Raw genomic sequence first — 22,400 nt, forward strand, 5'->3', positions numbered from 1 at the left:
CAGGGTGCACCCTGGAGGATTTGCAGGATTTGCATGAATGGCCTGCCACACCCGGCCAGGGTTTGTGAACTGATGCAAGCAAAGGTATCGTGGAGTTGTAGCAAGTTAGAAGTAGTGTTCGCGGTCGAGAGGAGCATCTCACGCTGACATTGGGCGATGCTCTCGTTTCAGGAGTCGTCACGGGTCACTAATGGGGGGGGAAGATGGAGGGCTCAGCCTCTATGCGATCAACTTCCGGCGTCTCGAATGGTGTTGGAGAGAGAGGGCATAATTATGAAAGGGACGATATGGGGTCATGAGCAGAAAGGGGAACGTGGGGAACATGGAGGATGAGAGGGCATCATCTCGGAGGGTCGGGGGTATAAACCAGGCCGACGTTCTCTCTCCCGCCCGCGGCTTGGAGGAGTTGGTGTTCTGAGGTCAGCCCAGCCAACGGGATTTTGCATTTGATTCTGTCTCTCTTTTTGGGCAGGCCCGTTTCGATCCTTGTCACTCATTTACGGTCATTCTTTCATTTACTGTTACGGATATCTCGGGACGCTGCCGGCCACTCATCCAGCCTCTTTTAACGAAGCTCATCAACGACGTAGTCGATAGCGGAACCGGCACCTAGGGGCCCTAGCACATCACCAGGGTGCCGGCCACCCGCATTGGGCACTGCCGACAGGCGTCGCTCACTAATACTACCCACTGGGCCACGATACTCCCAGCGCGGCGAGCCACTAGAAACCGCCAAGCATGGCTGCCAGTCCCGCCGCTGGGGCAGCCGCTCAGGGGACGCTACCACTGCAGCCCGGCAACGTGGACAGCAACGAGCAGTTCCCCGATTTTTGTTTACACTCCCGATTTAGCGACGCTGACAGCGACTCGCAACCTGAAGACCACCACCACCACAACCACCATCACCAGCAGTCCCCCTCGATCTGCTCGTCGCGCCTGTCGACCATCTCCAACTTCTCCGCCGCATCCGTGTCGACCGCCGCCAGCTCCGTCGGCTCGCCCTCGTCCCGCCCCGTCTCGGCGTGTCTCGACTCCTGCAACAGCTCGCCGTCGCCCTTCGCCAGGCCCCGGACCCTCACCAGCGCCAGCGCCAGCTCCAGCGGGAGTGCCAGCGGGAGTGCCAGCGTTTCCAGCGCCTCCGCATCCGCATCCGCCACCTCATCCTCCTCCCCCACCCCGCGCACCCGACGCGACAAGTCGCAGCTGCATGCCGTGCGAGCGCAGCGGTCGGGAAGCAGATCTCTCTCATTGGGCATCCAGGACTGCAGTAGGGATAAACCCTCAACCAAGCCGCGGAGGTTCCTGCGAAGTTCCAGCAGCCCTGCCGATGCTCTTGCTGCCGTCGAGCCCCCGCATGACACTGGCCTGACCAAGATGGCCTTCGCCGAACAGCAGAGGTGGATTACCGTCCAGCAAAAGACGTTTACAAAATGGTCAGCTACCTATGTCCCGGTCTTGCTTTGTCTTGCCCTTAATGGTCTCCCCTTGTCCCCTGCGTCCTGCGTGCGTACTCGGTGACCCCTGTGCTGACCTTGTTTCCTTTGTTCCAGGCTCAACACCAAGGTCGAGGCCCGCAATGTCGAGGTCAAGGATCTGGTGGCCGATCTCAGCGATGGTGTATGTGCAATATTGCCCCAGGACAGCAACAACAACTCGTTCATACGCTGACTATGCATCCCTACAGGTCATCCTTATCCATCTCCTCGAATGCCTCTCCAACGAATCCCTCGGTCGCTATGCCTCCAAACCTAAGCTCCGCGTGCAGCGCTTCGAGAATGCCAACCTAGGTCTCGACTTTATCAAGTCCAGGGGCATCCAGATGACCAACATCGGTGCCGAAGATGTCGTCGATGGAAACCGCAAGATTGTTCTGGGTCTCATCTGGACCCTGATTCTCCGATTCACCATCAGCGACATCAACCAGGAGGGCATGTCAGCCAAGGAAGGCCTCCTTCTCTGGTGCCAAAGGAAGACGGCTTGTTACGACGAGGTCGAGGTTCGAGACTTCAGCGCCAGCTGGAACGACGGCCTGGCCTTTTGCGCCCTCCTGGACATCCACAGACCCGACCTCATCGACTATGACGCACTGGACAAGTCGGACCACCACGGCAACATGCAGATGGCCTTCGATATCGCGCATAAGGAGATTGGTATCCCGAAGCTGCTCGATGTCGAGGATGTGTGTGACGTGGCCAAGCCCGACGAACGAAGTCTGATGACCTACATTGCATACTGGTTCCACGCATTCTCGCAGATGGAAAAGGTAGAGAACGCTGGTCGCCGAGTCGAGAAGTTTGTCAACAGTATGCAAGGTGCATGGGAGATGCAGAGTGCTTACGAGCGCCGCATGCGCGCGCTCATCAAGACCATCCTCGGCCAGATTGAGCAATGGAAGCAGTCCAAGTTTGAAGGAACATACGCAGATGCCAAGGCACAGGCAATGGAGTTTTCTTCTTACAAGAGGGGGAATAAGCGTGAATGGGTTGCTGAGAAGAGTGAACTCGCAACCCTGCTTGGAAACATTAAAACGAAGCTTGGCACGTACCGCCTGCGACCATATGACCCGCCGGCAGATCTTAGCCTGGATGTTCTCGAGAGAAACTGGACCGACTTGTCCCAAACCGAAATGAAGCGGGCGCAGTTGATCAACGAGACCATTCGAGAGTAAGTTCCTCTGCCTCTCCTGGACGAAGTTCCCGATTAACACTGCGACAGCATCAAGAACGCCCTACGCAAGTCATTCGCTGACAAGGCCAACGACTTTGCTATGGCTCTTAACACAATGCAATTGGCTATTTCGGGTCTTGATGGCGACGTCGAGGATCAGTTACACCATGTCAGAAAGCTCAGCGATAACCTCCCGCCCCTAGATCGGTACTTGGATACGATTGCGTCACTGGACGAAAAGTGCCAGGAGGCTAACATTGAGGAGAACGATTTTACAACTTATACCTACGACGAGCTATCATACGAGCTTGGCCTGGTGAAGACGTCAGTGCAGAAGAAGCTCGCTTTCCTGGAGAACCAGATGGTGGCTAGAAACATGACCAACTTGACACCCATCCAGTTGGAAGAGTTTGAGAGTGTCTTTCGACATTTCGACCGTGACGATACCAATTCCTTGCATGAGCTCGAGTTTAGCGCTGCCCTCGCCTCGTTGGGTCTGGTGTTTTCAGAAGACGAGATGCACGACTATTTCTTGGAGACGTCCAGTGGACGAGATTATGTCACCTTTGAGCAGTTTATTCGGTTCATGGTCGACGTGACGGAAGATCAGAATACGGCAGAACAGGTGTTCCAGTCGTTCCGCGAGGTGGCCGACGGCAAGCCTTATGTGACAGAGATGGACCTGCGCCACAGTTTGGTGCCGGACGAGGTGATTGACCAATTGATCGACATTATGCCGCCTCACAAGGGGCCGGACATGTCTGAAGACCGAGGAATGCCGCAGTTTGATTACATCACCTTCATGGAGAGGATGATCAACGACCAGCGAGATGGACAAGATGATGCGGCGGCGAGTGGCGTGCTGCAGGACAGGACGAACCTTGAACCAGGAAGCCCACTCAAGGAGGGGCAGACCAACGGCGCATCAGAGTGAGTTGTCAGTGAGCGAGCGAGCGAGCGAGTAAGTGAGTGTTGAAGAGTCGACTGGATTTGGGATTGTCCTGGCCAAGGGGCATCGTCGGCGACTTAGGGAACCGCGCTGGATACGTGCCTTGCCCTTGAAGAAAAAGGAAGGTTGGGAAGGTGTTTCTTGAGTCAAAGCTGCGTTACCTTGTTACCTTATACCTTTTATTGTTAGATGCATCATGTGGTGTTTTGGTGGCGGGGAGGCTTGGCAAATGGATATCCCTTCGAATTATACCAGCGCGAATTGATCAGGATAATAGTATCTAGTGTAGTGTACGTTACTTTGTAATTGCAGCAACAAAATATCTTATTTATGATCCCATCAGTCATGTGTTGTGCAATTAGATGGCGAAATAAGGGCGAAATTGCTCTAGAGGAATGTCGAAGCTGAGTCCATGCGTGATTCGGCATCCTAGGCAGCGATGTCTTTCTTACCCATAAAAGTCGAGTAGGGATAGAATATCTCGTAGATATTGTATACCATCAACGAATCTTTACAAGTCTCCGCCACCCCGAGCACTCACTCTGACAACCTGTACTTTTCGTCGCAATTGCAAACTAGATCATCGCCTTCGCTTCCTCACGATGTATTCGGGGAATCTTCCTTCCTAGGCCACCCAAACTTAAGCTATGCTTCCATTTGCTTCCTCCCACCCATGACAGTATCCGTGAGGGAGAGTGTTCATTCCAAAGGCTCACACCTCAAAGATAGAAGGATGTGTGTAGAGTCCTTTCCACTTGGGCGGATGACAAGTGGAAGACATTGTACAGGAACCAGTTGCCCAAATCTGTGCCCGTAGAAAAGGGAAGTTTGTGTCGTCTTGTCAAGAGCTCCTAGACCAGAGCGGAAGCTGAAGGTTTCTGCTCCTGTATTCTACGTGTCCCGGAGTTTGAAGTAACCCGTCCCTCCCACTCGTACGTACGTACCTAGGTAGGTAGGTAGGCTTCAGAAACAACTAGGCTAATCTTGCAGTGTCTTGAACTTCCCTTCCCATCGCTCACTCTACACCACCGAGTGATTGTAGTGATTGGCTCATTCCACCCATAGGCTCCAAAGAGTGCCTAGCACAACGACGTAATCGTCCCTTGACTCTGCCAATTCCACGAACCACCATACCATAATGGCTAGGATACTTATCCTTTTCCTCGCTCTTTCCCCCATCCCATGATGTTCTGTTCCAGAGCTGTCCATTTCGGTGGCACTAGCACACTTCACGGTTGGATCTCCTGCTGCCTCAGCGCCCTGGGCAACTCATGATGAGTTCCCTCTCATCATTGACAACAGGTGAGGACCCCCGATAATTAGACTTTTTCATTACTGAGCCCAGCGGCTATGTTAAAACCGATCGCGAGATGAGGGGAGACTTAGCCCACTCAGCTTTGGCTGACCTCAATTTTTTGTCCTTGCAGGAGCCTCCTAATGCCTCAGCTCAATACCGCTGACGCTGGTGGCCTGTGGCAACTCTTGACGAGCTTCATCATTGGCAGCAGAGTTGTGAGACAATCAAGGTGAGAACCCCCGATGATCGGATATTTTCATCCCCGAATTAAGTGATGATACTAAACAATGGAGAAACGAGGGGAGATGGCACGCCGTTAAATATGCCGTGGCCCGGTCTAGACTTTTTTCGAAGCGGTGACCAAGGTTGCAGAGGGAGGTTCATGCAGGTTGCAGAGGGGGATTGATAAAGGTTACAGATGGAGGAGGAGGTGAATTTAAGTAGTATCCAGTGCAGCCTTTGCTACTATTTTGAATTTCAAGAACCAGAGGGTGCGTATCTTGTATTTGAGTCTACCAAAGTTTCCAATGATTGGTTTTGAAGGCATCCACCCACCCACCCATCTGGTCTCGGTGAAGTTGGAATAGGTCAAAGGTGGGATGTTGCGGTTCTGGGCCCATTGAGGATTTGTAGAGGTGATTTGCAAAGGGATTCGCGGAGGGACTTGCAGGGACTTCCGGGGACTTACATGGACATTTACAGGCGTGCGCTATTGGACGGAAGCATTTCCGGGTATTATGTAGGCCACAGCGGGTGGTGGTGGGCTTTGGTGGGTGGGTGATATCGCTGAGACTTGGCCGAAAATGGGGGCGTGTCAAGCGTCCCAAGAACCGGCATTGACAGCGAGCTGGCCGACCGGTAGTGGCCAAAGTTGAGCCAAAGTTGGACCGGCACCGGCCAAACGAAGCCGGTTGCCGACCGGGGCCGTCTAAGAAACGGCCGGTAATTGGGTAATGATTGAATAACTGGGTAAATGGTAAATGGGGGGGGTTTTTGCAATTGGCGTCTAATAAGTACCTGGGTAGGGCAGATTCGGAAATCCAACCCCCACTGCCGGGACTACGCCTCCGCTGTCGCTCAGAGCTCAAAACCGTCAAAAAGCTGGTCAACGAATCGCTCCGGTCCCATTGCAAAGGAGCGTCTCCCCAAGGACCAGTCCCAAGGACCAGTGCACCGGCAGCAATCCACTCACCATGGCCTCTCGATCGAGCCTCATGCGCGCGCTGAGGGCGCCCACTGGTAGAGCCAATGCCGCCAAGTCGAGTCGCCGGGTGGTTTGCGGCGCTGGACGGGTGGCCTCAGCGGCGACTTCACCTACAACTTCACCTACAACTTCACCTACGACTTCAACCCCCGCGAACATCCGCTGCCTTTCCACCTCTCCCCACAGACTCGTCGTCGCTCCCACGCTCGCCCGCCAGGCCAAACTGACGACGCAGACATACCCGAACCTCAAGCGCGATCCTCGCTTCGCTACTCTCACCGACGAGCATGTCGCCCGCTTCCGCGAGATCCTGGGCGACAACCCCTCGGCCATTGTCGACGGCGTGTCGGCCTCGATCGACGAGGCCGACCTCGAGCCCTTCAACGAAGACTGGATGCACAAGTACAAGGGCCAGACCCGTCTCGTCCTCAAGCCCTCGTCTACCGAAGAGGTCAGCCAGATCCTGCGCTACTGCAACGAGCAGCGCCTGGCCGTCGTGCCCCAGGGCGGCAACACTGGTCTTGTTGGTGGCTCCATCCCCGTCTTTGACGAGATCGTCATCAGCATCGCCCGCATGAACGAGATCCGCTCCTTTGACGATGTCAGCGGCGCCCTCGTCGTCGACGCCGGCTGCATTCTCGAGGCCGTCGACACCTACCTCGCCAAGCAGGGCTACATCTTCCCCCTCGATCTCGGCGCCAAGGGATCCTGCCACATTGGCGGCAACGTTTCCACCAACGCCGGTGGTCTGCGGCTGCTCCGTTATGGCAGCCTGCACGGCAGCGTTCTCGGTGTTGAGGCTGTCCTGCCCGACGGCACCATCATGAACGACCTGTGCACCCTGCGCAAGAACAACACCGGCTACGACCTCAAGCAGCTCTTCATCGGCGCCGAGGGCACCCTGGGCATAATCACTAAGCTCGCCATCCACTGCCCCCAGCGCTCCCCGGCCGTCAATGTCGCCCTCTTCGGCCTCGAGTCCTACGAGAAGGCCCAGCTTGCTTTCCGCGAGGCCAAGAAGCAGCTCTCTGAGATTCTCTCTGCCTTTGAGCTCATGGACGGCAAGAGCCAGCAGATTGTCTCCCTCGTCAAGAGCCAGGACAAGCCCCTCGAGGGCGACCACCCCTTCTACTGCCTCATCGAGACCAGCGGTTCCAACGGCGAGCACGACTATGCCAAGCTCGAGGCCTTCCTGGAGGATGTCATGACCCGCGAGGTCATTGCCGATGGTGTCGTGGCCCAGGATGAGACGCAAATCAAGGAGCTGTGGGGCTGGCGCGAGGGCATCACCGAGTGCCTCGGACACTGGGGCGGCACCTACAAGTACGACGTGTCCATCCCGCTCAAGGAGATGTACTCCCTGGTGGAGGACACCAAGACGCGCATGGAGGAGGCCGGCCTGCTGGGCGACACTGACGGCCACCCCGTCGTGGCCGTCCTGGGCTACGGCCACATGGGCGACTCCAACCTGCACCTCAACATCCCCGTCCGCCGCTACGACCCCAAGGTCGAGCAGACCCTGGAGCCCTTCGTCTACGAGTGGATCCAGAAGCGCAACGGCAGCATCAGCGCTGAGCACGGCCTGGGCATTGCCAAGAAGAACTTTGTCGGGTACAGCCGAGACGACACCATGCTGGGCTTGATGAAGCAAATCAAGAACCTCTATGATCCCGTGAGCTCTCTCCTTTCTTTTGACCCTGCCCTAATCTGGTCCTCGGCCTCTTCACTAACAAGCATCTCCCTTAGAACGGCATCATGAACCCCTACAAGTACCTTTAGATGCAACTTGCATAAAAATATACCACCACAGGCACGCCCACTAGGTGAAATGTAGAGCACTACATCTAGCTGGGAGGACGGAGGAGGGTCCCAAATATCATATCAATAGCCATCAGGATCTGGCGCTGGAGGCCGAGACATGCACTCGCCATCAAAGTTGTATATGTGGTATTTGCCTACTTAAAAAGACGGAAGCCCTTGAGGAATGAATAACAAGAAAGCGAAAGTAAATTTATAACCCAGTCTACGCTTCATCTGACGTGATGGTGCATAAGGAAGAGGGTCTTTGGGCCGGTCCCCCGTGCTGATGGTCACTCAGAGATCGCCAGCTAAATAACTGTGGAGAGTGTTGCGTAAGATTAATCACGAGTGGTTATTCTAGGCCTTTGCCGTGTCCGCTATTTGGTCTCATCCTTTGATTTAGGCTTCTTCTGAATTCTTAGGGATTTATGTTGTCTCTCGTCGTTTAAGAATGCCATCACTTCCGGCGCGCGTTCACCGTCGACAGAAAAAGCTCCAGGGCAGCTTCATCCTTGGCTTCAACATCATCCTCAAGCACCCATTGCGAGCTGTCACTTGAACCCCATCCATCCACCCAGTCCCTCCACTCATACCACTGATACGTATCATCGTAAATATACTTCATCCGAGCCTTGGTGCCTCCCACGTCAAGCGACGGGGAATCGAAATCCCGGAAAGCATTATACTTCAACGAGTGAGCTCTAATAGTAGCGGTTCTATCTAGCACCAGGCTGTTGAGGCGGCTGGGCTGCATATTCCGGGGAAACTTTTGTAGCTCTTCGTCCCATGCGCCGTAACCCATCTTGAAGACTTTCAAGGTCGACATGGAATCGCGCCACCGAGAGAAGAGCGTGTGCCACCGGATGTTGAAGCGAATCAGTTTAAACCGACGACGGATATTGTCGGCAGTAATTTCTTCTCCAGTATAATTCGAGTCCAAAGCAGCATCTGGATCCGTATCTAAGTCCCACACATCGTCATACCTCAGGTAGCCTTTGCTAGATATGACAACGTCATGGCCGTTGGCATCCTGGCCAACCACATTGGTGCGGTCATCTGGCGTCCAGTCGGTCCTGGATTGGTAAACAATGCGGCAATCATCAAGGTAGAGCTCTTCCAGGCCTAAAGATGGAAACCAATCCGCCTGCCACTCGTGGCTAAAGACGTATTTGCCCAAGGCAAGGACTTTTAGATTAGGCATTCCACCGCCAGCGCCCACGGTACGGAGATCGAGCTTCGGATTCCACCCCCAATACTCGTAGCAATATAATGACAGGACTTTCAGGTTCGAAGCCACGGGCTGTGATAGCCAGGTGGAAGGCAAGCTCTCAAACATGGCGTGTTTATCACGATAGCAGATACTGCGGCTTCCCCCGTAGGTGCTGAGCTGCGTAGTGATGTATATTTTCAGGTCAACGAGGTTACTAGAGGCGAGAACTTCCTTGAAGGCATCTGATCCACTGAGCCGGGTATCATTATTGTCGCCGAGGTTAGAAATCGTCAGGGCCGAAAGGGAGATGGGAGCTGTTGCATTCTCAGACAAGGGAATGCCATGGCGAGTTTGCAGGCCCAGAGATTGATCGATCTGTTGCTGTCTTCCAGCAGACCACGTCCCGGCCAGGCAGTTAAAGACTACATCTAGGACCCTATATCGAAAGTCGTCCGTCTCGATGGGAACCCGGGTTCTCCTCCCCTCGCGGCCGCAATGCTGGCTGGACCTCAAGTGGAGCGTCTTCAAGCCGTGAAAGAAGCGCAGGGATGGTAACGTGGCCATGAACCCCCGAGGAACCTCATCGCGGCCTGGTCTACGGTCCTCATGGTCGGGGCCAAACCAGGTGTCGCAGGTCATTTCTCGCACAAGGCCGCACAGCTTGTCCGACTGGGCGATATGGATGAAATGTTGAGGGCTATCGCCGAAAGCTCGGACGAGCACGGTTCGAAAAGCGAGGGCCGTCGCGATGAAGCCGAGTCGGTGATCAAGCAATCTCAGATGAGGCAAAGCAGGCCTAGGCATGAAAGAGAATATCTGCTTGATGATTTCGGGGGGCAGCGAAGCCAAAGTGGCCGGTGGGGAATCAGGCATTGCTGAGTGAATCGGGCGGTGACGAACGACGGTGGAGGCGGAAAGCGAAAGATATGCCCACGAAAAGCCAAGCGCCTTCAGAAGCGAGCCCCGGAGCTTGAGGCTATCTCTAGTTTTCAGCTGCGAGAGGCGTTTCTACTCGTTGGCGTGTGTATCTGGCTGGCCTTGCTTGGGTTGTTTGAGGTTGGTGGGGCCTGAGTCTAGGCACGTTAGTGGGAGAGGAACTGGCGATAACCTGGTGGGTGAGCAAGGTGTGTTTAGCCACGATGTTTGCATCCTTGACAATCACTCTCGCCACAATCGGAGTGGGTTCTTCTGGAAGGGCACGCTACAACGGACCATTGGGTTTGGACGAGCTCAATGCACCATCGATTATGACAAGAAGAAATGATTCCAAGGGCTTCTAGGCCGTTTGTTCATGACACAAGAGGACCGACCGAGCTGGCGGAAGAATATGGTTACGAGCTGGACATCTGTAACGAAGCGATAAGTAACCAACTGCGAGCCCTCAATTAAGAGATTCGCGCGAAAATAACCACGTCAACAGCTGTGAGAACTTCGGGCTGCGTCGACGGACGGTCGACCAAAGTTCGCATGGCTGCACCAGTAGCTTGAATGCGTGCATGTGACTATCGTGATGGCTCCAGATTAATAAACCGGCAACATTCAAGGACGGGACTTTTGTCGGGTCCATCTAATGCCCGTCTCTTGAACTGACTCTACTCTCACGCGAGCGACAGCCACCATGCAGCGTCATCCTGCAGCTGGGTAGTCTACCGGTACTCGGGTGCTGTCGGCCGCCCAGTCGTCCTCCCACTCCCACGGCGCCATCGACATGGCGCCCTTCCATACACCGTCCTCGCCTCGTCAATGCGGAAAGGAGCTCGTAGCTTCGCTGTGCAGATATCGTCATTGGTGCAGCCAATCGAACGAGGCGCGCCGCCGCATGCAGCAATAAGGAACACGGGCCGCCGCGGAACAGGGTCCGTCGTCGTCTGGGTCTTCTGGGTCGTCTGGACGGAATGCTCAAGAGATGCTGTTCGTGATTACCGCGTCCGACCGACCAAGGAGAGCCCTATGACAGGGCAGAGCAACGGCCCGCCCGTTGCATCCTGTCACGCCGGCTCCAGTCCCAGGGTTATCCGTAGTCGTGTGGCTTCCTCAGCTCCCTGATGCTTCAGCCAACCAGCGGCTGCTCTCGACCTGGCTCCCTGTCAGCCCTACGACGCCAAGGACGCAGGTTCCCCACCACCGCCCGGTCCACGGCGATGCGTCGTTTCGCTGTCAGGACAAAGTCCCCGAAAGAACCATGTACCACAGCCTAGTACCATGGCTGCCCTGCTTTCCCACCGTCCGCGTCATCATCCCCCATCCCATACTGATGCACACCCGAACCAAAGTCTTCCAGAATGGCCACCTAAACCTCTCCCCGCCCCTGAGCTTGAATCCCCGGTGGGTACGTAAGCGGCCCGTACCCCAGTGGGCTGGCTCGGGCAGGACTGCCTTCTCCTCTTATTCGCTGTGTCAAGACTTGCCTCATTACCGCGTAATGGGACTTCGCAGGGACTTCGCAGGGGAGCTGCCATGACGGCAGAAGGTTCTGCATCTCCTGGCCACCCCTTCTAGTGTAGGGGAGGTTCCCGGTGAGAGAAGAGGGCGAGGGTATTCCGCATTCTGTGGGGGGTGGTGAGGGTCGATCCGGTGCCTCGACGTGGGAAACCCGGGAAACTATTTAGAAGCAGGGCCGCGGACGTTTGAAAATTCGAACCTGGTATGGTATGCCCATCCCATTGCTCCCGCAAAGTCATCATTGTTGTTGCCCTCCGTTCCGAGCCCGATCCCCAAGCCAAACCTCCGACTGCGATAACATGGTGGGTGTGAAGGGAAAATATAAGGGATGTGAAACCTGCCGACGAAGAAGAGTCAAGGTTGGTATCCCAGAAGCGAGCCCGTGAGACACGTCGCTGAGATATTGATCGAGAAGCAGTGCAGCAACGAGCGACCGTTCTGCCAAAAATGCATCGCCAGCGGAAGAGAGTGTGAGGGCTATGAAAGGGAGAGGGTGTTCATCACCGGGACACCCGAGAACATGGGCAGGGTGGCCTCGCATCCCAAAAAGGGACCTTCGTCCAGCAAGCCAAAGACCCCTGCCGGCGAGGACAGCCCCAGGCCCGATCTGGCCCCGCTGCTACCCTTGACTTCGGCATGGGATGATCACACCCTCGTCTCAAGCCAGGGAATCGAGTATTCCGTTCTCGTCTCAGCGCTGCAGACCAAGCTTCCGAATGTTGTGCGAGATTATTCCGAGCAGGACGAGTCAGAGGGGTTTCACATCTCGTTTCCCCCATATGCCCCGTCCGAGTTGCAGCCGACATTGATCGATCAAGACTTGCGTGTCAGTGCGCAGTGTTTAGCACGCCTGCCAAGCATCGATGAGGGGGATGACTCGGCAGAGAGCTATTGCGTCTTCTTTTTCGAGGTTTGATAAGCTGCTTGTCGATTCTCCGAGGCCCTGCTGACACCCTTCCAGCATGATTTGCTTGCCAGCTCGGGAGAAGCTGGCACGTACCAGATGAGACGATTGGGTCCCGCCCACTTCAGCCAGTTTCCCAATCACCATTTCTTTGTTCGGGTATACCGACCTCTAGCGGTGAGGACCACTTGTTGATTTCGGTTGTGATTTGATGATCTGACCCAACTCAGGCCGGCTTCGCTCTCCTAAGTCGACGAGACACGTTTCTCTCCGCTCCAGAATGGACGTCTGTCCCCTGGCAGAGGCACCCCAAGTGCTCACTTGACCACCTTTTCGACCTTATCCTCTTTCTGCCCTCCATCCTCTCACACACGGATCAGATAGTACCCCTGGAGGCAACCCACAACCGCCGCCTCCGGGCCCAGGATCTTCTTCAAAGCAGCCTCTCGCTTGAGAGGCAGTTCGACTTGTGGCTCCATGCAGCCAACCAACCCACTCCAGGTCACCCAATTCCCTTCTGGGCTGAGGAGTTGACCAGCCCGGGGGGCCTCATCCCGTTTTCCAACTCTTACACTTTCAGAGACAACCATACTGGTCTCGCCTTCCTATATTACTGGATGACGCAAATCACATTTCACCGTTGCATTGAATCCCTCCAGCGTATCATCTTCCAGCCCGTCATCGATGCGTATCCCGATATGTGGCCAGACCTGCCACCAGATCTCCAGGTTGACGTGACACGGTACCAACATGGGCGCGAATTCGCAGCGGATATTTGTCGTGGCCTAGACTCGGTGCTTGATAGCACAGTCCAGCCTGACGTGTTGGTTGCGCCGATGGCGGCGGCGATGGATTTTTACAAGGAGATCAACACAACCTCACAGGACGGTTTGATGGAGATGATGTGGTTGGATAATTTCAGGTCGAGGTTAATTGAGAAGGGTCAGCATATTGCGAATGTTTTGCAAAGACAGAAATGGGTTGAAGTTGCAACCTTCTAGAAAGAGCTTCTGAGGTCATTCCACTGAGAACGACGTAGTAGCCGGTCCGTATTTAAGGAAGGAAAGTTGGACATGTATTTCAGTCGTGCCGATGTAAGATACAACGCAGACAGAATTAAAGCAAACACATATGCTTAGATTCATGTGGCAATGGAAAGAATTCCTTCCAAAAGTTCCTAGTTGAGAATCCCGCGAGGATTGGGGGGTGACAGTGCGCAGCACAGTCCGTGCACAGTTTATCGGACCCGCCATTACGTTTCTCCGTCTTCCCCATTGCGGGTGACATTGGAAGCTCCAGCCAGCTCTCAGCCTACTGGGCAGGCTGCAGTTCTGACGAAGCTCCCCGGCTCATAACATCAACCTCCATCATCGAACGCAACGCCACATCCACAACCCAACTTCTCGCCCTCAGGAACGTAACGCGGCCACAACCCCTCGACGAAACTACACAGATTGGCAACCGACCCTCTTGTTACATTCGTAAACCATGGCTTCCGGATACGACAGAGCTCTGTCGGGTAAGTTGCATAGCGCTGGCATTTTGGAGATTCGTGGCTAACAGTGATGAACAGTGTTCAGGTCAGTAGCAGCGAGCGTGCCTGTAATTAACCCTCTAACTTTTTGACAGTCCCGATGGCCACGTTTTCCAAGTCGAGTATGCTGGCGAGGCTGTCAAGAGAGGTCCGTACTAGGTTCCCCACGATCCTAAGGTTGCCGCAGCTCACACCTCGAATAGGAACCTGCGCAGTCGGTGTAAAGGGTGCCGATGTTGTGGTGCTGGGATGCGAGAAGCGATCCGCCATGAAGCTGCAAGACACACGAATTACTCCCTCAAAGATCCAACTCCTCGACAACCACGTCGCCCTTGCCTTCGCTGGTCTCAACGCTGATGCAAGAATCCTCGTTGACAAGGCGCGATTAGAGGCACAATCTCACCGCTTGTCTGTCGAAGACCCCGTTACGATCGACTACATCACCAAGTATGTTGCTGGAGTGCAGCAGCGCTACACCCAGGCTGGTGGTGTGCGACCATTCGGAATCAGCACCCTGATTGTTGGTTTCGACAACGGCGGCAAGGTCCCCAGACTCTACCAGACTGAGCCGTCTGGTATCTACTCCGCCTGGTACGTAATAGAAAGTATATTGATGGGAGAGTAATGCTGATCGTCCATCAGGAAGGCAAATGCTATCGGTCGTTCGAGCAAGACCGTTCGAGAGTTCCTCGAGCGCAACTACAAGGAGGACATGGACCGGGAGGCCACTATCCGACTGGCCATCAAGTCGCTCCTAGAGGTTGTTCAGACCGGTGCGAAGAACATCGAGATTGCCTTGATGGCACCTGGAGCTTCCATCGAGACCCTGCCAACTGAGGAGATCGAAGGTTACGTCAAGGAGATTGAGCAGGAGAAGCAGGAGGAGGCGGCCAAGAAGAAGACAGGTCGAACTCCGGGTACTGGAACCGCTGCTATCCTGACGAGGTCTCAGGATGATTCTGCGGCGGAGTAAGGGTAGCCATGATTGACGTTCATAGACAGGGGTATGGTTTACGAAACTAGAGCCCGGCGCCATTGTATCAACACTTATAATGACGGGACGCTTTCTATTTGACTGATTCCCTCCTCAAGTGAGCAAGACGCTCTGAAACCCGCAACGCCGTAGATTTTCCAAACTTGCTCTTCGCTCTACAATCAGCCCAGCTTGTCAGCATCCTCAGATGGGTCGAAAATGGTCTTTAACGCTTGCTGCTTCGCCCTCTCGTCCTTTAGCATCTTGCTGTCCATTCGGACGTCCTCGCTCTCGATGGATAGTGCTGCCCTGGGGGTCTTGGCCTCGATGATGAAGTGGTTATCGCAATGGGGGCAGTATTCGTCAGCCTCCTCGAACTCCGTGGCGTTTTTGCGGAAACACTTCCTGCACTTCTTGCAGGCGAAAATCATCTCGTAGTTCTCGGCGAGCGGGTGGGACTCCTGTTCGGTGTGGCACTCAACGCAGTCGAACCATTTCTTGCCTGGGGCACAACCTGTCAGTATCTGGAGGTATGTGTTCCACGTTAGGGTAGGATTAAGGCACGAGGACGTACAGCATGGCGACCGGACCGAGACTTGCGCGTTGAGAATGTGCTTGCTGCGAGGGTTGTGAGCTCTCTGGGTTGCGACCGAGGTGCAAATATTGGACCTACCACATGATGGCGAAAGTAGTGATTTCCGTTTCACGGCGATTGGCAAGAGTAGAGTTATCGGGCTTGAGAGGACAAGGAGTTGGCGGTCACAATGGTCGTCGGCTTTCCTCGTGATACCTAATCATCCAAACGGAATCGGGTCGATGTCGGCGGGGTATATTTACAGAGGTCTCGCCCCCTGGCCCGCCACTTCGAGCCCCTAATTTTCGGCGTTAAGTTAGCCGCGCGCAACCCGGCTGTCTCGCTCTTAGTCATCCGCGGCGTGTACCTTGCTCGTGCACTTCTCAACGTCTGCCTTGCAGCCTTCTTCACGTATCTTTCTCCCACCTCATCATCCTTCCACGTTCCACGACCGCCGCTGTTCGACCTCAAGCTGCACGGCCACCCGATCAAAATGCCCCCGAAGCGAAAGGCAGGCGGAGCCGTACAGGGAGGGACGAAGGCTGGCAGGTCCTCGCGGGTGTCGACTCCAGGAGCTGCGACTCCTCGCACGATCGATAGCACCGATGAAGTGGAGGAAGATGAGGGCCCCGTTGACGAGGTCCTGGAGCGGGACCTGGATAAGAACATAGACCTTTTCTCCCTCGATCGCTACCAGAAGAGACACGCGATCCGGGAACCGCTTCCTCATATCTTTGGGGACCATGACTTTTCGTACTTGGATCTGAAGAAGGACCACCAGAATCGCCCGCTCTGGATTGACCCCCAAAAAGGCCGCATCATCTTGGAGAGTTTCAACCCGCTCGCCGAACAGGCACAGGATTTCCTCATCACCATCTCCGAACCGCTATCACGACCGACGTTCATGCACGAATACGCCTTGACGACGCATAGTTTATACGCAGCCGTTTCGGTTGGTTTATCGCCACAGGACATCATTAATACCTTGGACCGCTTTCTCAAGACGCCGCTACCCGACGAAATCCGTGCATTCATTACAAACTGTACCCAGAGCTACGGCAAAGTTAAGCTGGTTCTCAAGAACACCAAATACTACGTCGAAAGCCCGGATCCAGAGATGCTCCAGACACTCCTAAAGAACCCCAAGATCGGACCATTGCGAGTCCAAGGAACCGAGGAAATTACGACCTCGGCAGCTCCTAAGATCGGTGGTCTTGTCATTCCAGGAACGAAGAACGCCGCAGGTGTTAAGCAAGCCAACGGCCTACAAAAGTCAGGACCCGAACAGACTCAAGAAGGACAGCCCGTACAGGAAGGGGACGTGTTTGCAAGCCTCAACGAAGAGGATGACGAGGACCAGGAGGTGACCCACGCATTCGAGATTGCGGACAAGGACGTCGAGACGGTACAGAAAGAGTGCCTCAATCTGGGATATCCTGTTCTGGAAGAGTACGATTTCCGTCGAGATGAGGTCAACCCCAACCTGGAGATCGATCTCAAGCCAGGCACACAGATTCGACCATACCAAGAGAAGAGTCTGAGCAAGATGTTCGGAAACGGACGAGCTAAGAGTGGTCTTATTGTTTTGCCTTGCGGCGCTGGCAAAACCCTAGTAGGCATCACAGCAGCCTGCACCATCAAGAAGGGTATTATCGTCCTCTGCACAAGTTCGATGTCAGTGGTGCAGTGGCGAAACGAATTCCTGAAATGGTCCAACATCAACCCTGACGACATTGTCGCCTTCACTTCCGATTCCAAAAACAATGTGTTCACTGGCAGCACGGGTATTATCGTTACGACGTACTCCATGGTGACACAATCGAGAGCAAGATCTTATGATGCCGAGAAGATGATGCGGTTCCTTACAGGTCGAGAATGGGGCCTGATGCTTCTAGACGAAGTGCACGTTGTGCCAGCTAACATCTTCCGAAAGGTGACATCTTCGATCAAGACTCACTCAAAGCTGGGGCTCACCGCCACTCTCTTGCGAGAAGATGACAAGATTTCGGATCTGAACTTCCTGATCGGCCCCAAGCTCTTCGAGGCGAACTGGATGGAGTTGTCGAAGCAGGGTCATATTGCACGAGTCCAGTGTGCCGAGGTTTGGTGTCCTATGCCGACTGAGTTCTACGACCAGTATTTGCGGGCCCCGTCTCGGAAGAAGAACCTGCTTTACATCATGAACCCCCGCAAGTTCCAGGCGTGCCAGTATCTGATCAACTACCATGAATCTCGAGGCGACAAGATCATCGTTTTCTCGGATAATGTGTATGCGCTGAAGGCGTATGCCCTGAAATTGGGCAAGGCTTATATCTACGGTAGTACCGGACAGGCCGAACGATTGCAGGTGTTGGAGAACTTCCAGCACAACCCGCAGGTCAACACGCTGTTCCTTTCTAAGATTGGAGATACATCACTAGATTTGCCCGAGGCGACTTGCTTGATCCAAATCTCATCGCATTACGGCTCGCGTCGTCAAGAAGCACAGAGGTTGGGACGAATTCTTCGAGCTAAGAGACGAAACGACGAAGGCTTCAACGCCTTCTTCTACTCGCTAGTATCCAAGGACACGCAGGAGATGTTTTTCTCGTCCAAGCGTCAGGCGTTCCTGGTGGATCAGGGATACGCATTCAAGGTGATTACGCAGCTGGCCAACATTGAGAAGACGCCAGGACTTGCATTTGCCGACGTGGGAGAACGACGGGAACTACTGCAGAAGGTGCTCGTTGAAAACGACAGTATGGAGGACGAAGACATCACGGACGATCTGTTCCATAGTGGAACAATGGGGCGACGAGCAAAGAAGAAGGGGGCTCGGCGAACGGCCGGTACGCTCGGAGAGCTCAGTGGCGGACAGGACATGGCATACATTGAACAGAACAAGAGGATGAACCAGTCCCTGAAACGGAACAAGAAGGACAGCCACTCCTTCTTCAAGAAGATTGGACGAGAAAACGCGAGGCGAGCCGCAGCAGGGTAATAGAATGGGTGATGACGGGTTTCACGGGATTCATGGGATAGAGACGGATAATCGGGATGGGACGGGTCTCAGGCAACCTAGATTGGCCAGCAACTTTGGACGAGACCGGAGGAGGTCGGGAGGTCCCTCTGGGCTGTTCAGGCACAGGGGCCGGGGAAGATTCGGCGTTCAGGAAAAACCGGCAGACAACAGAAGCCGATGTTGGTTGTGCAACATGTATAGTATAGTATGGAGTAAGCTGTAGAACGTAAACAAAAAAATGACGTTTTGAAATAACTTCTGGATGTGGGGACGGAAATGGGGTTCCTGGGTGGATGCACCATTGCTGTCGTGTGCTGAAGGCGCCACTCTTCGCCGCGACGCCGAAGTGCGTGATGTGATGGAGATGGGGATGGCCGAAGAACGGGCGTCATCATGCCACGGGGCAGTCATGCGCCTCGCACCCTGGACGATGCCCATGACGGAGCACGATATCTCATCCTGAGCGGTATGTATTTGCTCCGGCTGCCGGCTGTCGTGCGTTTCTGAAGCTGCATAGTATTCACCGCCGGCCCCTACGGGGCCTCTCTCGACGCTGGGGCCGGCTCATGGCTCTTCAGGTTAAAGCGTCCTAAATACATACCCGCACCTAGTGATCTTGGGGTAAAAGCTTGGCGACCTTGAGGGCTGGGGTTGGCAGAGAAGATGGTGTGGGAGGGCACCGAGGGTGGCCCACCATGGGACAGACGGATGAGGGGGTCTCGTTGGCAGCTGCTGATACATACTACGTACATACTACGTCCATATCTCAACAATCCAGTGCCGTACACCGGCAGTGCATGATGACAGGTTGCTGGCAGTGCTGCCGAGCTTTACCGTTCAAGGCAGGTCGAGGCCATGACGAGAAGGATGGTCCAGACGGAAAGCCAGGAGGGAACCCACAGAGCCGTGGACCACGGATTGTGTTACTCGGAACTGGAGGGTTCGGCTGTACCTGTCTTTGGTCGCTCGGAGGGTCCTCGGTGGGTCTAGGCCTGAGCTGTGGTGGATGGCCGGAGGCGGAGGGACTAAATGCAGGATTTGAATGATGGACACGTCAAAGAGAAACAGTCTGTGTGGTGCTACGCTACATAGACTGAGGCTCTCATTACGACTTGACACAATATAGCAGCATTGGACGGAGTAGCACAAGATAGGCTCTGTGCGACGTCAGTCGAAGTGGTGGCTAGTTAAAAGTGATGAAGAGTCACCGGCGGGCTCCGGTTGGACAGGAGAGTGTGGCTATAATTATCAGGGAGCTTAGATACGGAACATTAAAAGTACCCAGCATACGACGGCTACGTACAGGCATTGAATATAATCGACCAGGGCTCGGCATAATCTGCAGGGGATGGTGAGAGAAGCTTTGGCCCCCTGACGGAACCGATGCAGTGTACAGGCTGGATAGCTATCTATCCTTGTGCACCCGAGGATAAAATAAGCCGTGAGAAGGGGAGAAGAGATGGGAAAATTCGGACAATGACGGCGACGGAGGCGAAGTCAGTCAGTGGATGCCGGTGGATGTACTCCGTAGAGGAGTCTTTTTTTTTTCAGATTGCCACCTTGGTCCCATGGGAGAATAACGTCGACTGTCATTGGACAGGCCCGTTTGAGGTTCTTTGGATGCCCAGCCCCCTGACGCGGAAGGCCATTAGCCACAAACTACTGACAGGACTCTAATGCGGTTCCGATTTCCAACGTGTGTGTGACACCCTGCCCTATTTGCTCGATGAGTGCCGGCGGGCTGAATCAATGTCGATCCAGATGTGATTCGTGTCTCTGATTGCCCTGACATCAGGTTTGTTCCTTATCTTTCCGACTCTGAACCCCAGCAGGATCCGTCGTGATTTTGTGACGATGACAATTGGATTGTTTTGCCGGGCGTCATTGGCTGGTCCGTAGCGATGGATGAGCTGCACACACTCTGCACACCACTGCACAACAGCGGGCGGGCGCACCGAGGCCCCAACCGAGTGGAGGGTAACCTGGGTAGGTAGGTACCTGGGCTGGTCTACCAGCGGGTTCCCAGGTGGATGCCTTCTAGTGGGTGCAGTGGGTTTGCAGTGGGTGGGTGGGTCACTGCTCGCAGAAGCTCGACCCGCCGCAACGGGGAAAACAGGTACATGCAGTCAACCGTTCAGGGATGCAGTCTGACGTTTCCAGGCCAGAGGGTGTAATTTTGGCTGGCCTGCGTCATCAGCTTCTGCACCTGAGCCCGTACTCCGGGCTGGGTATCTTCGTGTAGAGCGTCCAGTCGGCACCCGGGCCTCCAGCAGAAGAGCACAATATCATCGGCGGTTGGAATTGGTGTCCCCAGTAACCAACGCCACAGCGGGAACAGAGTCAAACAGGTAGAGTCAGTCAGTTAGTCAGTCAGTCATCTATCAGGTCAGCCCAGGTCAGGCCAAGGTGAGTCCGCCCGCCCCTGGGAAAATCTCAGTGTGTCCGGGTCCGGTCTGGACTCTCCCGCGCGCCGGCACCTGTACGGGCGGCCTAGGGCCACCGCTACCGCTGCCGGGGAACTGACCCGAACTGAACGATAAGCCGCCTGACCCAGCCAACAAGCTTTTTTATGGCTGACGACGGGTCTGTTTTTTGGTGGCATGCCTCACGCCCGGGAGTGTCTTTTTTTCCCCTCCAGCTTCTTTTTTTCTCTCTCTCCCCCTTCACTCTTTCGTTGCCCGTTGCCGTTTCTCCTTTTGTTGGCATTGCCCGGTCCCGTTGTCCCCTAGGTTGTTTCAATCCCTTGGCCTGGACCTGCTCGTCGCCCGCACGTTGCCTGTCCCTGACTGGCTGTTCCTTGTCCTGCGAGCTGCTGATTGTGCCGGTGGCTGCTTTTTGTTGTACCAAGTACTGCATCATCTGTCCGTCTGTCCTGTGTCTCGTCCTAGGGAGGGTATTGTGCATCAAGATATGCGTGCGTGGGCTTGAACCTGGTCATTGCTTGGTGGCTTTGGTTGCTTGGCTCTGCCCTTGCAGAGCGAGAGAACTGCCCTCGTGGCTCCATCGCGTATCCCGAGTCGCTGTATCGATCTTTGTTCTGCCGCTTCTGTGTGATTGCGACTGGTTACCTCTCTGGACCCAACGCTGCGTCTTCGCAAGTACCCTGCTGTATCCTGTTGTATCCCGCTCCTTATCACTATACCATTCATCACCGCGTTGCTATTGTTGCCCCCTTTCCACGTTTATTGTGTTTGTTTGCTTTGCGCACCCGTTTGCATTGCTGTTATTGTTGCCTCCTTCCGCCCGGGGCCTGGGACCTGGGACCTACTTCAACCGCTCTCGGCAGCTTTTCGCTGCTGCTCCTCTCACATCATCACTTCACCTCAACTCACCTCACATCGCATCACATCACATCACCTCACCTGCCCTATTCGCCTCGGTTCAATCCTATTGTTCCGCTTTAGTACATCATCATCTCTTTGGGGTTGTGACCTTGCCCTACCTCAACCGTTCATCAACCTACCTACTACCTACATAAAGAACCCGCCCTACCTGCATCTCTACTGTCAACCCACTCAACCGACTCTACCCTCTTCGCCTCAATTTGTCCGAAGTTGCAGTACGCATTCGCCAATCATCGTGGCTCCCTTGTTCTTGGTCTGGGCTCTCCGTCAGCTAGTCGAGTCGAGCCTAGATCCAGTTCCTCACAGCCACCGTCCACTCTCCAAAGAACGACCAAACCCACCCGCCGTCGCACCCATCGCGTCCACGGTGCCCACACCCGGCCATTCATCATCCTCGTCATTCATCGCCGCCATCATCCTCTCACCATCCCAATCCGTCCACTCCCGAGCAATTCCGTGTCTGTCCTTAACCTTGTGCGCTTAAACGGCTTTCTGACACCA

The 22,400-nt window shown here is 54.8% G+C and overlaps 8 protein-coding genes across 8 annotated transcripts; 6 read left to right on the forward strand and 2 right to left on the reverse strand.

Moving 5' to 3' along the window:
- The first annotated feature begins 1,441 nt into the window (after nucleotides 1–1,441).
- Nucleotides 1,442–3,943, forward strand: BGZ61DRAFT_439180 (uncharacterized protein). Its single transcript, XM_046244334.1, has 3 exons — nucleotides 1,442–1,617; nucleotides 1,685–2,664; nucleotides 2,716–3,943. Exons 2-3 carry the CDS (start codon nucleotides 1,820–1,822, stop codon nucleotides 3,599–3,601), a joined length of 1,731 nt encoding a protein of 576 aa, XP_046112683.1. The 5' UTR covers nucleotides 1,442–1,617; nucleotides 1,685–1,819; the 3' UTR covers nucleotides 3,602–3,943.
- Nucleotides 3,944–6,106: 2,163 nt separating this feature from the next.
- Nucleotides 6,107–7,896, forward strand: BGZ61DRAFT_525945 (uncharacterized protein; the record flags this gene model as incomplete). Its single annotated transcript, XM_046252856.1, has 2 exons — nucleotides 6,107–7,789; nucleotides 7,864–7,896. The coding sequence occupies 2 exons, from the start codon at nucleotides 6,107–6,109 to the stop codon at nucleotides 7,894–7,896; spliced, it is 1,716 nt and encodes a 571-aa protein (XP_046112684.1).
- Nucleotides 7,897–8,374: 478 nt separating this feature from the next.
- On the reverse strand, nucleotides 8,375–10,000 carry BGZ61DRAFT_471283 (uncharacterized protein; the record flags this gene model as incomplete). The annotated part of the gene is made up of 1 exon (XM_046248191.1): nucleotides 8,375–10,000. The coding sequence occupies one exon, from the start codon at nucleotides 9,998–10,000 to the stop codon at nucleotides 8,375–8,377; it is 1,626 nt and encodes a 541-aa protein (XP_046112685.1).
- A 1,868-nt stretch (nucleotides 10,001–11,868) lies between these two features.
- BGZ61DRAFT_338450 (uncharacterized protein) lies at nucleotides 11,869–13,474 on the forward strand (the record flags this gene model as incomplete). The annotated part of the gene is made up of 4 exons (XM_046239130.1): nucleotides 11,869–11,928; nucleotides 11,988–12,395; nucleotides 12,531–12,650; nucleotides 12,704–13,474. The coding sequence occupies 4 exons, from the start codon at nucleotides 11,869–11,871 to the stop codon at nucleotides 13,472–13,474; spliced, it is 1,359 nt and encodes a 452-aa protein (XP_046112686.1).
- Nucleotides 13,475–13,619: 145 nt separating this feature from the next.
- Nucleotides 13,620–15,069, forward strand: BGZ61DRAFT_439189 (nucleophile aminohydrolase). The gene is made up of 5 exons (XM_046244335.1): nucleotides 13,620–13,992; nucleotides 14,047–14,053; nucleotides 14,103–14,155; nucleotides 14,211–14,598; nucleotides 14,650–15,069. The coding sequence occupies exons 1-5, from the start codon at nucleotides 13,962–13,964 to the stop codon at nucleotides 14,978–14,980; spliced, it is 810 nt and encodes a 269-aa protein (XP_046112687.1). The 5' UTR covers nucleotides 13,620–13,961; the 3' UTR covers nucleotides 14,981–15,069.
- Nucleotides 15,070–15,162: 93 nt separating this feature from the next.
- Nucleotides 15,163–15,824, reverse strand: BGZ61DRAFT_544112 (uncharacterized protein; the record flags this gene model as incomplete). Its single annotated transcript, XM_046255264.1, has 3 exons — nucleotides 15,654–15,824; nucleotides 15,555–15,598; nucleotides 15,163–15,482 (listed from the first exon to the last, which is right to left on the reverse strand). The coding sequence occupies exons 1-3, from the start codon at nucleotides 15,656–15,658 to the stop codon at nucleotides 15,163–15,165; spliced, it is 369 nt and encodes a 122-aa protein (XP_046112688.1). The 5' UTR covers nucleotides 15,659–15,824.
- A 130-nt stretch (nucleotides 15,825–15,954) lies between these two features.
- BGZ61DRAFT_439191 (Rad3 protein) lies at nucleotides 15,955–18,796 on the forward strand. Its single transcript, XM_046244336.1, has one exon. The coding sequence runs from the start codon at nucleotides 16,048–16,050 to the stop codon at nucleotides 18,532–18,534; it is 2,487 nt and encodes an 828-aa protein (XP_046112689.1). The 5' UTR covers nucleotides 15,955–16,047; the 3' UTR covers nucleotides 18,535–18,796.
- A 2,220-nt stretch (nucleotides 18,797–21,016) lies between these two features.
- BGZ61DRAFT_24474 (uncharacterized protein) lies at nucleotides 21,017–22,206 on the forward strand. Its single transcript, XM_046238367.1, has one exon. It carries the CDS (start codon nucleotides 21,125–21,127, stop codon nucleotides 22,031–22,033), a length of 909 nt encoding a protein of 302 aa, XP_046112690.1. The 5' UTR covers nucleotides 21,017–21,124; the 3' UTR covers nucleotides 22,034–22,206.
- The last annotated feature ends 194 nt before the right edge of the window (nucleotides 22,207–22,400 follow it).

Source organism: Ilyonectria robusta, assembly GCF_021365365.1.
Source record: "Ilyonectria robusta strain PMI_751 chromosome Unknown BGZ61scaffold_1, whole genome shotgun sequence".
Taxonomy (NCBI): Eukaryota; Fungi; Ascomycota; class Sordariomycetes; order Hypocreales; family Nectriaceae; genus Ilyonectria; species Ilyonectria robusta.

Bases quoted from the DNA above. Each gene is read 5' to 3' on its own strand.
- BGZ61DRAFT_439180 (XM_046244334.1), top strand. From the start codon at position 1,820: ATGACCAACATCGGTGCCGAAGATGTCGTCGATGGAAACCGCAAGATT. The intron at 2,665-2,715 runs GTAAGTTCCTCT...ACACTGCGACAG, and splicing joins ATCAACGAGACCATTCGAGA to CATCAAGAACGCCCTACGCA.
- BGZ61DRAFT_439189 (XM_046244335.1), top strand. From the start codon at position 13,962: ATGGCTTCCGGATACGACAGAGCTCTGTCGG. The intron at 14,156-14,210 runs GTCCGTACTAGG...CACCTCGAATAG, and splicing joins TGGCGAGGCTGTCAAGAGAG to GAACCTGCGCAGTCGGTGTA. The intron at 14,599-14,649 runs GTACGTAATAGA...ATCGTCCATCAG, and splicing joins TCTGGTATCTACTCCGCCTG to GAAGGCAAATGCTATCGGTC.
- BGZ61DRAFT_439191 (XM_046244336.1), top strand. From the start codon at position 16,048: ATGCCCCCGAAGCGAAAGGCAGGCGGAGCCGTACAGGGAGGGACGAAG.
- BGZ61DRAFT_24474 (XM_046238367.1), top strand. From the start codon at position 21,125: ATGGCTGACGACGGGTCTGTTTTTTGGTGGCATGCCTCACGCCCGGGA.